At 40.5% G+C, this 16,005-nt stretch overlaps 1 protein-coding gene across 1 annotated transcript in view; it reads right to left on the reverse strand.

The window, feature by feature from the left end:
- The window catches only part of LOC118803210 (complement C3-like), a 33,162-nt gene that overhangs the window by 4,655 nt on the left and 12,502 nt on the right, over positions 1–16,005 (reverse strand). Inside the window, exons 21-36 of the mRNA XM_036563740.1 lie at positions 14,217–14,429; positions 13,875–13,938; positions 13,643–13,729; positions 12,663–12,866; positions 9,444–9,519; positions 9,185–9,344; positions 8,964–9,059; positions 8,708–8,858; positions 8,390–8,550; positions 6,418–6,576; positions 5,942–6,001; positions 5,768–5,858; positions 5,601–5,649; positions 3,932–4,022; positions 3,496–3,585; positions 2,856–2,961 (exon numbers count right to left, since the gene is read on the reverse strand). Of these exons, the coding sequence (XP_036419633.1) occupies positions 2,856–2,961; positions 3,496–3,585; positions 3,932–4,022; positions 5,601–5,649; positions 5,768–5,858; positions 5,942–6,001; positions 6,418–6,576; positions 8,390–8,550; positions 8,708–8,858; positions 8,964–9,059; positions 9,185–9,344; positions 9,444–9,519; positions 12,663–12,866; positions 13,643–13,729; positions 13,875–13,938; positions 14,217–14,429 (1,858 nt within the window). The remainder of the gene's footprint in view (positions 1–2,855; positions 2,962–3,495; positions 3,586–3,931; positions 4,023–5,600; positions 5,650–5,767; positions 5,859–5,941; positions 6,002–6,417; positions 6,577–8,389; positions 8,551–8,707; positions 8,859–8,963; positions 9,060–9,184; positions 9,345–9,443; positions 9,520–12,662; positions 12,867–13,642; positions 13,730–13,874; positions 13,939–14,216; positions 14,430–16,005) is intronic.

Genomic DNA, 16,005 nt, shown 5'->3' on the forward strand with positions numbered 1-16,005 from the left:
CAGTACACAGCATACTCATTATCCCCACATCATTATTTCTTACACTATAGAACTACCAAGAGGGTGAATAAATACTTCTTTTTTTGTATTGTTTTTATTTGTCAATTTTAAGACCTGTCCTCATGGGTTTTCCCCTCTGTACGTGGGTCTGCTCCTTGACTGTCTTGTGACAGAAAAGGTGTGACCAAACATGGACCCAGCAGAGATGGATCAATTCAAGGCAGCCCTGCTAAATCAGGGTGCTACCATTGGGCGCTATGACCAGCAGCTGCAAGAGATGACCCAGCGATACATGAGACCATCAAACCCAGTGCTGGCACACCTCCCACCCCACCTGTTGTGGCAGCCTCCTCAGAAGCTCTGCTATGCCTGCCCCAGTACAAGGGGATTCTCGCGTAGCTAATCTTGAGTGGTATGCTGAGGATGCGGAGGGCTGCAGAGGATTCTTGTTACAATGTTCATTGGTATTTGAGCAGCAGCCCTCCCAGTTTCCCACAGAGAGATTCAATGTGGCCTACATGATCTCATTGCTGACTGGGCGAGCATTTGCCTCAGCTACAGCCCTATGGAAGCAAAATTCCCCGGACTGTACCACAGGGGCAAAGTTTGTTGAGGCCATGCAGCAAACATTTTAAAACCCTGTTGGGGGCAAAGAAGTCACATCTTGCATGCTCACTTATTCCCATGGCTGTTATTCGCATTTTCACCCCCTGTAAGCACTCAGCCATAGCTGCTTACATATGGGAGGCATTAGAACTGGGCTTTATTTGCCCATCTTATTCTCCTGCGGGCGAGCTTCTTCTTTGTGGGCAAGAAGGATGGAGGCGTTCGTCCCTGTATGGATTCTCAGGGACTAAACTCAATCACTATCAAGGCCACCACCATCCTCCGCTGGTGTCTACATCATTTGAGGCACTGCAACAGGCCACCATATTTACCAAATTCGACCTGTGCAGTGTCTACAACCTAATATGCATCAAACAGGGGGATGAATAGAAGACAGCGTTCATCACCCCCACTGGGCATGATGAGTATCTAGTAATGCCATTTGGGCTCATGAATGCCCCCACCGTCTTCCAGCGCTTCATAAATGATGTTCTGAGGGAGGCCTTGAGTCATTATGTATATGTCTACCTCAATGATATACTCATTTACAGCCAGTCCCTAGAGGAACACATCAGGCATGTCAGGTGGGTCCTCCAGCTTTTACTGGAGAATCACCTGTACGTTAAACTGGAGACGTCAGAGTTCCATGCCTCAACGGTTTCATTCCTGGGCTTTGTGGTGTCTAAAAGCACCCTTACCATGGATCCAGCCAAAATCAAGGCTGTGGTGGACTGGCCTTGCCTTGCCCCTCTCCAGTTGGTCCAGCAGTTTCTGGGGTTTGCCAGCTTCTTATGGCACTTCGTATGGAACTTTAGTTCTGTGATGGCTCCCCTCACCAAGTGAGGTATGTGCTCGCAACAAGGCACCCAGGTCACGGCCCAAAGGTCTCCCCTCATCCTTTGTCTATCCCTGCATGTCCATGGTCCCATGTCTCCCTGGACTTTATCACGTGCTTGCCCTCATCCAGTCATGCTGGTTCTAGTTGACTGCTTCTCCAAGGCGTGCAAGTTAGTGGCACTGCCCGAGCTTCCATCCCCCAAAGAGACAGCAGAACTCTTGTTACAACATGTGATCAGGGTGCATGGGATGCCTAGCGATCTGGTGTTGGACTGGGGACCTCAGTTCACTAGTTGCTTTTGGAAGGCCTACTGCCAGCTCATGGTAACCTCTGCAAGTCTCTCCTCCGGCTTCCACCCAGAGTCCAACAGCCAAACTGAGAGGGTCAATCAGAACCTTACCCAGACTCTGAGGTGTTCGACTTCCACCAACCTGGCCTCTTGGGGTTACCATCTGCCTTGGGCAGAATATGCCCAACACACCCTGGCAGTCATCTCTGAGAATGTCACCTTTCGAATGCCAGTTCAGATTCTTTCTGTCCATGTTTGCTAAACAAAAGCATTAAGTGGGAGGGCATGGCAGAAGGCTGACCTAGATCGAGGCCAGGAAATGTGTAGCTGACAGTAAGAGACATGGCGCATCAACGTTCTGTCTGGGTCAGCGAGTCTGGCTGTCCGCAAAGGACCTCCCTCTCCTTGTGAAATCCCAAAAGATTGGTGCCACAGTTCATGGGGCCATTTACGGTAGAATGGTGGGAATGGGATTCCATACAAGATTGACGTGGAACATCTCATTTTGTTTGTGCTCCTGTTTACAGGTCAGCAATTCAGAGATTTCAGATACAGAGCAAGCGGACAAGCGGAACACTACTGAAGCGTGCGGTTTAAGATGATCATACAGTAGACTATAGCTTATCGTAGACCTTGTTGTTTTGTTGATGTTAATGGTTTTACAGAGTGAACTGTACCGCACACCATTGGAGAACACCCGAAGTATTGCACAGCTGATTGGCCAGTGTTTTCATGTTTACATTTTGATATTCTAATTTGTTATAGTTTTAATGGAATAATACCTTTAACATTGATCAGAATTAATTTAGTAGATTTATCATTTTTGGTATCAGTTAACAAACTTTACAGACTCATTGTTTTCAACCTAAACATTAAGGTGCCAGTGTGTGGTTACGTTGGGCATTAGTTCTGCTGATTGTTAGACAAGTAACTATCTCTTTCCATGCTTACTAAACTTAATGTAAAATTTTGTCCACATCAGTTGGTAGAAAACTCAGATGTGCTGTCGAGTTACACAGATTTTATGGATTTTAACAAGAATAGGGCCCCCACAACCTGTGATCAGGTCCCCGTAAATTGAAATTGGCATATATGCATATGTGTGTGTGTCTATGAACTTACCTGGAGAGTAGTATTCATACACAGTGATGCCAGCAGGTTGAAGCATAGCCACTTCAGTGATCTTGTGCACTCTGAAAGCAATCGTGTCCATCACTCCATGAGATACCTGGTGAGAAGCAGCAGTTTTAGACAGTAATGTATTTTCAATGTAGTTTAAAGTACCATGCAGCAATATAGTGTATAATATGTAAAAATGTTAAATAACACAAAACAAATTGTTACATTATGCATGCAGAAAAGTTTGGGCCCTGTTTTTTTTCACAACAACAAAAACTTCATGGGAATAACCACATTATGGGATGTGATGCGGATGCTGCTGGATTTTCAGTTGATATTGCAGAAAAGCGATCCTCTAGAAAAAAAGCTGAGCTGAACCACAAGCTCTGTTTACAAGGTAAGACTGAGCCTTGCTGCAAAAGCTGTAGCAGATTGGCCATTTAAAACATAATTACTGCACATGCCAACCAAGAGGGCACTTGTATAGATTGAGGGCTTATCTGTATAATCAGAGATATTTTGACAAAGAACATGTAGACATTCACAAGTTATTCATGATACCAACATTAACCGAACTACAAAACAATCACAAACTTAAACAGGGGGTAATAAGAGTCTGATGAAGGGTTGTCTTCATATATACCTTGTCTAGATAGAGGATGAGTGAGCCTCGTTCTGAAAGCTGTTTATCCATCTCAAACTTTTGGACATATCTGTCGCTCCCAGTGGTCAGCTGTTGTGAACACAAGAAAAAAAATATTTAATGTTAATCCCTTAATTGGCCAAGGCCATTATTAGTACTTCTATACCCTAAGAAAAGCTCAGTCAGTTTGCACTGAAGTAGATCCTGTAGTTACTGAATGATAAGCCTTAGTATGTAATAAGCCTGGGATTTTAAGTGGTTAATTTATTATTATTATTATTATTTTCAAATATGCAAAATAATTATGCAAAATACTGAAGTATAGGATAAAGTAATGTTTGACCACACTTGCTGGGATGTGTTTTTACCGCATTTACAAGGTTCCTACTAGGTTTTAAAATATTAATGATATATCATCTCCCAGATATTCCCTTACATCACTGAGATCACTTTCATCCACCACAAATCCTGTCAACAGGCCAATATCCAAAATAGACATAGTGGCATCTCTGGTTTGACTCTTATACCTGTGCGGATGAATAAAAAAACACAACATTCTATTAACACATTACAATAGTTCTAAAATATACAACAACAGTTCCAGAAAAGTTGGGGTGCTGTGTAAAATGTAAATAAAAGTAAATAAAAACAGAACGCAATGATTTGCAAATGTCGTAAGTAGGACATTTTTATCATTTCATGAAAAAAAAATTAACTAATTTAGAACTTGATGGCAGCAACGCATCTCAAAAAAGTTGGGACAGGGCCGTGTCTACTATTGTGTAGCATCCCCTCTTCTTTTAACAACAGTCTGTAAACATCTAGGAAGTGAGGAGACCAATTGCTGGAATTTTGGGAAAGGAATGTTGTCTGATAGGATTCTAGCTGCTCAGTCCTGGATCTTCTTTGCTGAATTTTTCGCTTCATGATGCGCCAAATGTTTTGTATTGGTGAAAGGTCTGGATTGCAGGCAGGCCAGTTCATCACCCAGACTCTTCTCCTATGAAGCCATGCTGGTGTGATAGATGCAGTATGTGGTTTAGCAATGTCTTGCTGAAATATGCAAGGCCTTCCCTGAAAGCGTTGGCACTAATGCAATAGGCATTAATACAACCCCATACCATCAGAGATGCAGGCTTTTGAACTGTGCAAGGTCCCTCTCTTCTTGAGTCTGCAGGGCACGGCGTCTGTGGTTTCCAAAAAGAATTAAAATTGAATTCATCTGACCACAGAACAGTTTTCCATTTTGCCTCAGTCCATTTTAGATGAGCTTTGGCCCAGAGAAGACGGCAACGTTTCTGGATTGAGTTGACATGTGGCTTCTTCTTTGCATGATACAGCTTTAACTTGCATTTGTGGATTGCACAGTGAACTGTGTTCACAGATAATGACTTCTGGAAGCATTCCTGAGCCCATGCAGTGATTTCCAGCACAGAATCATGCCTGTTTTCAATGCAGTGCTGCCTAAGAGCCTGAAGATCATGAGCATCTGATATTGACCATTGGCCTTGTCCCTTGCATACAGAGATATTATGATATCATAATATATATATTATTATATATATATATATATATATATATATATATATATATATTGAGGAATGTTTTTCTGAAATTGTTCCACGTGGGTGAACCTCTGCCCATGTTTGCTTCTGAGAGACTCCGCCTATCTAAAATGCTCTTTTTATACCGAGCCATGTGAGTTAGTTACAAATTGCTCATTCAGCTGTTTTGTATTAGTGCCACTTACTTTTCCAGCTTTTTGTTGCCCCTGTCCCAACTTTTTTGAGATGCGTTGCTGCCATCAAGTTCTAAATGAATTAATGTTTTTCATGAAATGGTAAATTGTCTCACTTTCAACATCTGATATGTGTTCTATGGTGAATAAAATATGGTCTGTGAGATTTGCAAATCACTGCATTCTGTTTTCATTTACATTTATTTACATTTTACATGGCATCCCAACTTTTATGGAATTGGGGTTGTACTACCAATGAATACATATTCTAAAATATCATATTTGCTGAACCTAAAGAACAAAATTGACAATGAATTGAAATGCAATGAATTTTGTATGCACACAGTCCATGTTGTAATATACTCACAAGGTCTCAATGGTGAGCAGATAACTTTCTTCAGCTCCTGGATATGACACTGAAATAAGCAAAAATGATCATTATACAATAAAATATGAAAAGTTGCTTGGTTCTGCCCCACAACTAGGACTAAAGTCACTCACACAGAGACACATTTGGATCACAGTGAATCTTACCGGCACGTTGTCTTTCCATGGTTACAGTAAGATCAAAATCTCTGCAGTCACTTTCCTTCTCAGTGGGTCTAGCATAGTAGAGTGTTACTACCTATAAAGAGGATATTTATTAACAAACAAATACAACTAGAAGTACAAAATCTTCAGACACATGTAGCATGTGTGAATACTCACTTTGAGAGATCCCACACCATTTCCCTTAGCTGTAACAGTAAATTCCTGATTGAGGTTAACCTATGGATGTATAGAAGCCTTTTGATTAGTCCTAACAATTTAATGATTAACATATGCATGCAGAAGTGCTTTGAATAAATATTCAGTATCCTTACCCTTCTAAAAGGGCTTAAACTTGAAATAATATTCACACACAGTCAACACAAATCAAATAAAATTTCAAACCCACTTTAATACCACTTGAAAAAGTCATGCATTAAATTTACCCGATTTAAATGTGTACATCATTTCCATATGTATAAAACACACAAGCTCCATTTTGTCTTTTAGTTTACTTACTTTTGACAATAATTGTGTTGATGGGATCTGCTTTATTACTATGGAAATGATATACAAATTTGAGTCAAGTTGACATACTTTTTCCCAGTGTGAAAGGAACTAAACAATAATGAAACTATATGAAGAGCATGTTTAACCTTTTCTGAATATGTGAGGTGTGAAGTTTCCCTTTTGAAAATCCATCTGATAGATTGAGCTTGGCCCCTTACAGACACCTCCACATCCAATTCCCCACTCTGAAATCTGCTCGCTTGCTTGTAGTACTCAGCCACAGACTGGAAGACCATGATAGTTGCCTAGGTGCCAAATAAATGAGAGTCAAACTATAGTTTACTTTCTTTCTTTAGTCTTTTGAAGTTTCAAATCAGTTTTAGTAAATGACAGAGACCACAGGATTTAGTATAAACTCTTTTCCAATCAGTTGAATTCAGTTCTGTCTTACACTGGTGGAGTCTATCCCACTTTTGACACCAGTGTAGCGTCAGCGGAGAAGAAGATGCAGGAAACATTCCGCTTTAAAGGAGAATAACCTTCAATGAACAGGCAGCAAGGGAGAACTGCTGCTCAGTGCTAACCGACCTGCTCAGAATAGCACAACCACATGTAAACAAGCATCAACAACTTAAACAATGAACATTAAAGTCTCTCCTACACCAGCGCAGCCCCTTCTCTTCACAATGCTGCTTTGCGTCGCTCTGCTTCCTGTGCTTCCATATTGTACATATTTCACAATATTTCATACTCATATTTGATGTGTTTATTGAACTCTGGAAATGTTGATAAATGTTTTTATTGTGTCAAAGTGACAACGCTTCTGGTGTTGTAATTCACTATTGCTGTGTGAGCAGACAGACCCTAAAAGATGAACAGTTTTGGCTGAAACTCAAAAAAAGTTGTGGGGAGAGGACCCTCCCAGAGAGAGAGAGGGAGAGAGGACAACCCTCTTGATCTCCTGGCCACACAGGTGAACATTTTCTTAAAATGAAGGATAAAGTGGTCACATACAACATATGCAAGTCTGACCTAGTATTCCACAGGAGCACAATGTCACCTTTGACCACTGGAAAAGAAAACATGCTGGTCTTGGTTTGGCAGCAGCAGTACGTGGACGAAGCTGAAGTTCTGTGTACATGTGCCAGAATGAAACTGTTGCGCCATTTAAGGTGAAATTGAAAATTTGTAATAAGAAGCTGGTTAATAAGAAGGCAACTGCAAACTTGTAGTAAACAGTAGCTTTCCCTTCATACTTGTGTTCTGAAAAACCAAATAGCTCCCTGATGATGTGCAGTTTACACTGTAAGTGATTTGTCAGAATGAGCTAACGTTCCCCTTACAAACATCACTAAAGCTCATCCTGTTACACTAGTAACATTAGTTACTGGAATTCTAAGCTGTGCCCGTTTCTGTAAATTAAGTGTTTAGCAGCTGCTTCAAAAACTACTGAATTCTCAGTTTGTCCCGTCACAGACATTACATACATTAGCTAGTTAACAGCTGCTTAATTCACTCAAAAACAATTCAATCTGAAACAATTTTCATGTTTAAAAAAGCCATCAGCTCTTCCTGGAAATTTGTTCACACACAACTCATCTAGTGAACCTTCAAAAGTGCAAAATGAGCATAATTTGCCTTAAACAAAGCATTTAAGATGTTTTTTCCTTCATAATGAGGTTTTAGCTCTTGAACAGCACTTCACTTTGTCAGAATAATGCCATATTCTTTATTGCTAAAGCTTTTCCCATGTAAAGGCCACATTTAAGCCAAGTAATCTATTCAGTCAATTAATTCACATTAATAATTGAATATCAAAATATTCTTTTTTTTGAACCCCTACTTGTTATCCTCTACAAATAAATGTATATGTATGAATGTCTATAATGCTAATTCAGGTAGAGCTAATCCCAGTTCCTACAGTCCGTGTGTGTGTGTGTGTGTGTGTTTCGGCATCAGCAACAGCACCCCAGAATTCCCACACTGGTGCATCCCTACTTTTTGCACTTTTTTCCGAATGCATGTTGAGAAATGTTCAGGTCTGAGTGACATCACTTTCAATTTAAGAATAGTCACTACATGTGGTATCAGGGATTCAGTAGCATGAGCATGGCCTACCTGTGTGGAGCCAGTTCCATAAGAACCGGACTGCCTGTTGAGCCAGCGCACTGCTTTCCCTGCTTCCTCAAACTGCTTCGCCTTTACCAGAGCCAGCAGGGCATAGGCTGTGGCTTCCAGGGAGAAGTGGTGTCCACTAGTGACTTCCCAATAAGCACCGTCTGTTCGTGGGGAAAAAAGAAGCTGTTGAGCATAACTGACTTTGTCTCTGAACTACTCACAAATTATTCGTTTCTTCATGACGTTTCTTCTCAGCACTTCATTTTCAGTCTATACAGGTGTTCACTGACACTCATCATTCATTTGAGCTTCACTGACCTCCAGAGGAATACCTCATCAGGAGAGCTTTGTCGAATTTGCCAGCATTGGCCATGGCATAGGAGGTCATAGCAACAGCATAAGGGTTGGTCAAAGTGGGAATTCTACGTTCCAGATACTCAGTGGCCTTCTGTATACTCTGTGCAAGACTCTAAGTGAATAAAACAAAAGAGGAAATGACAACAATGTAGAATCCATTACCTTCTTTTATTTTTGTTTATAACAGATTGATTATCACACATCAAATTTGACTTACAGGGACAGACTTGTCACAAAGTTCATTTCCTTCTTGCATGGCAATCAGGACAAATGCTGTCAGAGATGCGTCTGCATCCTTTCCTCGCACATCTCCCTGGAATTACACAGATAAAAAATGCCTTCACTAAAACACTGGGTTTACATTTGACATTTAAGATGGTTTATTAAGCCAAACTAGATGGTTTATTAAGCCAAAAGCCAAAGTTAATTTCAACTTACGACCATCTCCCCATGGATCACAGGTGCAGCTTCTTGAAAAATGCCATCTGGCATCTGTGCATTCAGAACCAGCCACTTAAGAGCACTGCAGAGAACATTCTCCTGAATGGGAATGAGGCCACTGGCCATGGCAAAGACTTTGCCCACGTATGCCGTCAGCCTTTACCACAGAGATGAACAAACAGGACACATGGACCATCAATTAGAAATGAACTATATTGGATAATTATTCAGAGAGCAGATAGGGATTGGTTTTTACCATGTGCTGCTCGGTCTGCTTATCCAAGCGGCATAGGATCCGTCCACTTTACGGTAAGCCAGCTCATTTTGATAACCTAAGAGCAGAGAGAGAGGCATCAGTTTCATTATGATTGCTCTTACCTATCTTCAGATCCTTCAGAGTTTATAGGATAATCATAAATTTTAATTTCCATTTTACTAGTTTGTAAACCAAACAACCTTAAACTGCAGGCAAACTAACTTTCTGCACAGTATTTCATGAGTAACCTTTCTTAACATTTTTTGTGAGTATTTAATCTAATTCCAGATTTTGCATAGGACAAAGGAGATCCAGTCATGCTTGGGTTTAAAAGGAACATTTAGTGCTTTATGAGCAAGGATGAGTCAAAGCCACTTTGACAGTTTAAGAACAATGTTATTTCTCCCTCTACAGTGCATAATTACATCAAATGATGACCGCATGGGCTCGGAAATACTTTGACAAACCGTCATTAAACACTGTGCATCACTGCATCCACAAATGCAAGTTAAGTTTGTACTATGCACAGTGGAAGCCAAATGTCAACAACATCCAAAAACTTTTCTGGGCTTGAAATCATTTGAAATAGATACATGCACAGTGGAAATGTGTATTGTGGTCCAATAAGTCAACCTTTCAGATAATTTATGGAAATAAAATACATTGTGTTCTCCAGACCTAATAAGTAGAGGACCATCCAGGTTGTAACCAGCATTAAGGTCTGTCACAGTATTGGACAGGGGGTTGAAGGGGGGTATTACAGGGTAACTTGTACACCTGTGAAAGTACCATTAATGCTGAAAAGTGTACACACATTGTGGAGCAACGTATGTGACTTTCTAAACAACAGCTTTTAAGGGATGTCTCTGCTTATGTGTACATGACACTGTCAGATCACCATCTACAGCATGGCTGCATAATCAGAGTCTCCCAGCAGTCCAGAACCATCTCCCAAAAAATTTGCTGTTATGAACGAGTGAGAATCGAAGTCACGACCCTTATATCCGTAGTTGGGTGTTCTAAGGGACAAACCACCTGGCAAACAATAGGGGATGGGCTCAAGTGCAGAGCAACTAAGGGTCAGGGAAAAGCTAAACTTCAAAAAGAGAAAAAGGGCTGAGACCAGGAAACCAAGTTGGACAAGGAAAAAAATAAAAAGGGAAACAAGGAAAGTAACCGGTCACAGGAACCAGGGGTCAAACCCTCAATCACCGTGATCCCAAAACTGAACTCAAAACCATCCCTTCTTTAATCTCTCCCTCACTTCTCCCTAAACACAGGGGGCGAGAGAACACTCAAAAGAGAACTATTTTTAATACTTACAATGGGAATCAACTAGAGGAAAAGCAAAGGGCTCGAAACTCGAGAGAGGTACTGAAATTACCGGCTGAGTCAGAGCGACCTGCACATAGCTGAGAAAACTCAAGACTGAGCGCCAAGCGGCGTGTGAGCAAACCTTAAATAGGGTGCCCATAGCTGCTACCGCTCAGCCCTAATTACTCAGTCCTGGCTCTCCAGCCCCTCCTAGTGGCTGGAGGTGGCCTTGCAGGCTGCTTGGACGTTACATGTGTGGTACATTATGAAGTGCAAATTTGACAATAAAGGCCCTATATGGTGTCTTCAGTCCTGAAACATTTATTAAGTGCAATCAAAAGGAAAGTTGACACAACATGTAAAACATGCTCTAGTCCCAACTTTGGAATTAAATTTTAATGAGCACATATTAGAAAAAAAGTTAGTCAGGTAAAACATCAAATATTGTGTTTTGTAATATCTAATCACTGCTTTTCAATTTTCACTTTATCAGTTTTCAAATCAAACTTTTTAGTTGCCTTTTACATAAGATGCCAACTTTTTTGGAATTTCAGTATTGAGGTTTGAACAATACTTATTTATGAAAAATGTTTCAGAAAAAGGAACTGTAATTAGTCCTGTTTAATTGAATTTTGTTCAGCACAGTGTGTGAAAGGTTGAGTGAAAATCATTGCACTTATATACTTTGTTTTTTTTTTTTTCCCCAATTTAATTGTGTCCAATTCCACCCGCTAGTTAGGACTCCCTCAATCACACAATACTATCAACACTAGGAGGGTGAAGGCTAACACAGGCTTCCTCTGACACCTGTGAAACCAGCCACCGCATCTTTTCGAACTGAAACTCACACAACACACTGGACAGCTGAACGCGCTCGGAGGAAAGCGCCAACCGCCAGATCTGTTACGTCAGCTAACAGACACCTGCGCTGACTAGCATCGCGTTGGGTGATGGGGGGAGAGGGAGGGGCCATCCTACCCACCCAGGGAGGCCAAGGCCAATTGTGCTCTCTTGGACTTGGATGACTGTAGCATCACCAGGGATCGAACTCGCGATCTCCTGATGATAGGGTCAACGCTTAGACAGTTGCGCCACTCAGGAGCCCCCTTTGATTTATTTATTTATTTATTTATTTTTTTATATTTATTTTTTTTTAAGATATTTGTTCCAATTTATGAAACATCAGAACAAAGAACATATTGTATCATAAAAATGTTTACAAGTACTGTGATATGGTATTGTTGCCATGATGTCACCCTAGGTCTAATGTCTGGCCATCTTCAGTTATACACAAGAATCTTGCTCTGACCAGCATAGAAAAAGTAGATAGATGTTAATGAAATACCAGGTGTGGGTGTGTGTGTGTGAATGTGTATGTGTGTCTGTGTGCGCTGCGATGGACTGGTGACCTGTCCAGGGTGTATCCTGCCTTCCGCCCAATGACAGCTGGGATAGGCTCCAGCACCCCACCGCGACCCAAAACGATAAGCGGTTTAGATGATGTGTGTGTATGTATGTGCTTTTAGGGGGCGGCACGGTGGCGCAGTGGGTAGCGCTGTTGCCTCACAGCAAGAATGGCCTGGGTTCGATTCCCGGCCAGGTGACCAGGACTGTGGAGTTTGCACAGTCCGAAGACATGCAGTCAGGCCAATTGGACATGCTAAAATTGCTCCTAGGTGTGAGTGTGTATGTCTGCCTGTCTACCCTGACCTGTGTTTAGATGGTGTGTGTGTGTGTGTGTGTGTTTCTGAGGTTATTTCAACACTTAGTGACTTACATTTGAACAATGCTCCACCCCTGAGAAAATACCATATGATACATTTTCCAGCCAGCCCATCCTTTATCCTTACAAAACCCAAAAACAGAATATTACATCCATGTCATTGAAGTGATCACTTTTCTCACCTGTCTGGACGTGTCTGACAGCTTCAGCACGGCGGTGGACGCCCACTCTCTCCCACTGCTTGGTGGTGTCCAAGTAGTACGTGGCAATGAGGGGCAATGTCATGTAGATCATGTTCTGCTCTCCACAGCCACCAGGCTGCACAATCAGACGCCCCATGAAGTCACCACTGATGGCCTGCTCGACTGTCATACTCAGCTCCTGACCTAAAGCAAACAAGAGCATAAATGGATAGGGAGGTGAGAAGTTGGATGAATTTATAGATGTTTTTGTTTCAACTGAAAATTACTGTCATTCTTTTAAGTAGAAAATCTGTATTATTGTGCTCTTCTAGACCGAAATCAGCATTGTCATTCCTGGACTATGTTAAAGCAAATATTAAGGGTCAGGGTCTTTTAGTGCTCCTATCACCAATAGGACAACCTTGTTTTTAGCCTTCAACCCTTAGTTTTTTCTTCAATCCTTAGTTTTTCTCCAGGTTCTGACGGGCTTTCCTTTTGATACCTATTTAGAATTACTACATATATGTTTACCTTGCAGTCAGAAGAAGAAAAAGAAGAAAAAACACAGGGGCAGCCATGATTCTACTGCGAGACTAGCTCTTTATTGGTTTTATTCTTCAAACACTGATCCTGTGTGTTTCTGATTTGAATGAAAACTATATATACAATATAAATAGGTCTTATATACAGTATAAAAATATGTTTGTTCTCTCAATAAGTGAAAGAATGGGGTTAGGACAACATTTCGGTGGGCCAAATGAGTTGTTTGCTTCTTATACTCGATCCAGGCAACTTGGTCTACTTAATCTTGATGAATGATGCTATCTACCTGTACTTCTTAGAAGTCTCTAACACAGAACTGACATGTAGTGAATGAATGAATTAACTTTTGTTTAGAAGCTATTTGTATCTGTGCCTTTAACAATATATTCCTAGAATGGATTATGGGCAAAATAATGAAATGGCTACATTTCTCTTACCAGACACAGTAATGTATGTATGTGCAGGAGTGTTTGGAATCAGCCTTTCTGGTATGTTACTCTTCATATGCACAACTTGCACACCACCTTTTCAGAGAAAGACAGAGAGGCAAAGAGAGTAAGTGTTTATTCATGCACCTGAATACTGATAAGCATTCTGAGTGATTTGATACAGCATAAATTGGAAACAATAAGTAAAGATCAGTGTAGTGAAAATGTCTAAAATACCCACCAGGAAATTTAGTGGGGGTGAGCTCCACATTCTTCTCCTCAACTGTAGTTAACACGCCTTCAGACTGAGGAAGTGAGATATAATATAATGGATTTGTTCATCGGTTTATATGCTGATTGTTTTTATGTCATCACAATGGAAAACCTGAGCATTTAACTTCAGCTTAGGTTATCTGAAATTTTTATATTGGTGTATATTACTGATGTGAGACTAGTCCTGTACCACAGATTCAGCTACACTGAGCCAACAACATCAGTTCAGCTTGCTGCCCATGGCTCATGCTGAACGACATTCTCTGAACCTCTCTGAGACGAGTGCTGACACTCTTCAGCTGACACTCACCACCACCTTCAGGGCCTTCCTTACTCCATCAGTAAGTGTTGACTCATATGCTGCAGCCTTCACCTCAATCCAGTGGTTGCCCAGCTCCAAGGGAACAATAATGTATGAGATGGATCTGGAGGACTGTGCTTCAACATTAACTGTGGTACGGTACCTGCCCGTTTTGCTGGCTGCACTGCAAACATTCTTCATCCCTATGAAATCCACACGCACCTAGTGTGGACAGGAAGCCGGAAGTTCTTAATAGCAAAAACTGCACATTGTCAAGCTAAACATTCTTCAGTGAGAGATACAGAGTGGACTCAGTGGATGAACTCTATAAACAAGAAACTACTACTACTGAGAAAGCTTACATACATGGGAATGGCAGTAAAAAGAAAAAGGCACTGATGTTGATGTAGATTCTGTTTGACCTGTATTCAGTTGAAAACAGTACAAAAGCACATTTTTTCCTTTTGATATAATAATTGTTTGGGGGCTGAAGATACTAGTTGATCCTGTTTCGAAAGTGGAATTTTCGCAATTTTGTAGTTTGCAAACTGTGCCTTCCGCATATGGCTGTGTATGCGAGTGATGAGCGAGCCGTAACAGTCTGAAACTGATCCAAACATAAAATCCTGAAACAGGGTGTAAAAGCACAAATTTATTTTAACAGTATGCAACCCTCCTAAAATGAGGGTTTATTTATTTATTTTTTTGTACTGCACTCAGATTAGAGTAGTTGCAGTTCTTACAATTTCCTGTAGAGATGGTCTGAGCCGGTTTTGAGAGAGAGTGAAAAGGATTCAAACTGTGTTTATATTAGACAGAAAAAAAAGTTTTCTAAATGTTTCTTGGGAAAGCGGAATGATAGCGCACATTAAGAGCAAACTATAAAGATATATGCAGTCGATCCCTAATGTACAAATTTACTAGAGGAATTGAAGATTTTCGTGTTTACACGATCATTTGAACGATCCAATAACTGCAGAAATCCAGTTATGATCAGATAATTAAGTGCATGTAAACACACTCATTGAGTAATGAAGAGGCAGCTTTGGCAGAGGGCAGAGAAACTAAAGCAATTGCAAGCTACCCAGGTCTTAACAGCACCAACTTCACATCTGAGCGATTTAAAGTGGTTAAGTAAATATATAAACTCTTTAAGGCCAAACAATAACATGGCTAATTGGCATGCATTATCTATCAATAATGTAGATTTTTTTGGTTTGTGTCACATATATTATATTTTTGAAAATGTAAACACTTATATATACTATATACCCAAAAAATTTAATACTCATAACAAATTATTACATTGTTTAAGTGCTAACTGATCAAATTTAATTGAATAAACAATTTAACAATAAAAGAAACCTCACCCATCTTTTATACAGTCATAGGAAACACAATAACTCATAGAAAGCTCCAGTGCTACTACATTATACTGTGAGCATTTTGAACATGCGTGTGCTGTAACTTCTCTGGCAGCAGATTTATTTGTGGTGTAATTGCCAAATTCTCAGAATGGATCACCAGCAAGATCCTCTGTTCAATTAATTGCTGTACATGACTGTATTTTCTGTATAAAACTTTGTGTTTTGAATCATTTGTGAATAATATTTCGTACCTCAGGTATTTTGTCATGGTACAATCTGGCCCACTTTACGCTCTCTTTGTAAAGGAACATGCAGTTGTTCAATGTTGTTTAAGCATTGTGGCAATTGTGATGTACATTTTCACAATAACGGCACAATAACGGCACTCGATCGACAAATACACTATTTACAGTTTTCTGACTAATTCAAAG

The sequence above is a fragment of the Colossoma macropomum genome, unplaced genomic scaffold, assembly GCF_904425465.1.
Source record: "Colossoma macropomum unplaced genomic scaffold, Colossoma_macropomum, whole genome shotgun sequence".
Lineage (NCBI taxonomy): Eukaryota > Metazoa > Chordata > Actinopteri > Characiformes > Serrasalmidae > Colossoma > Colossoma macropomum.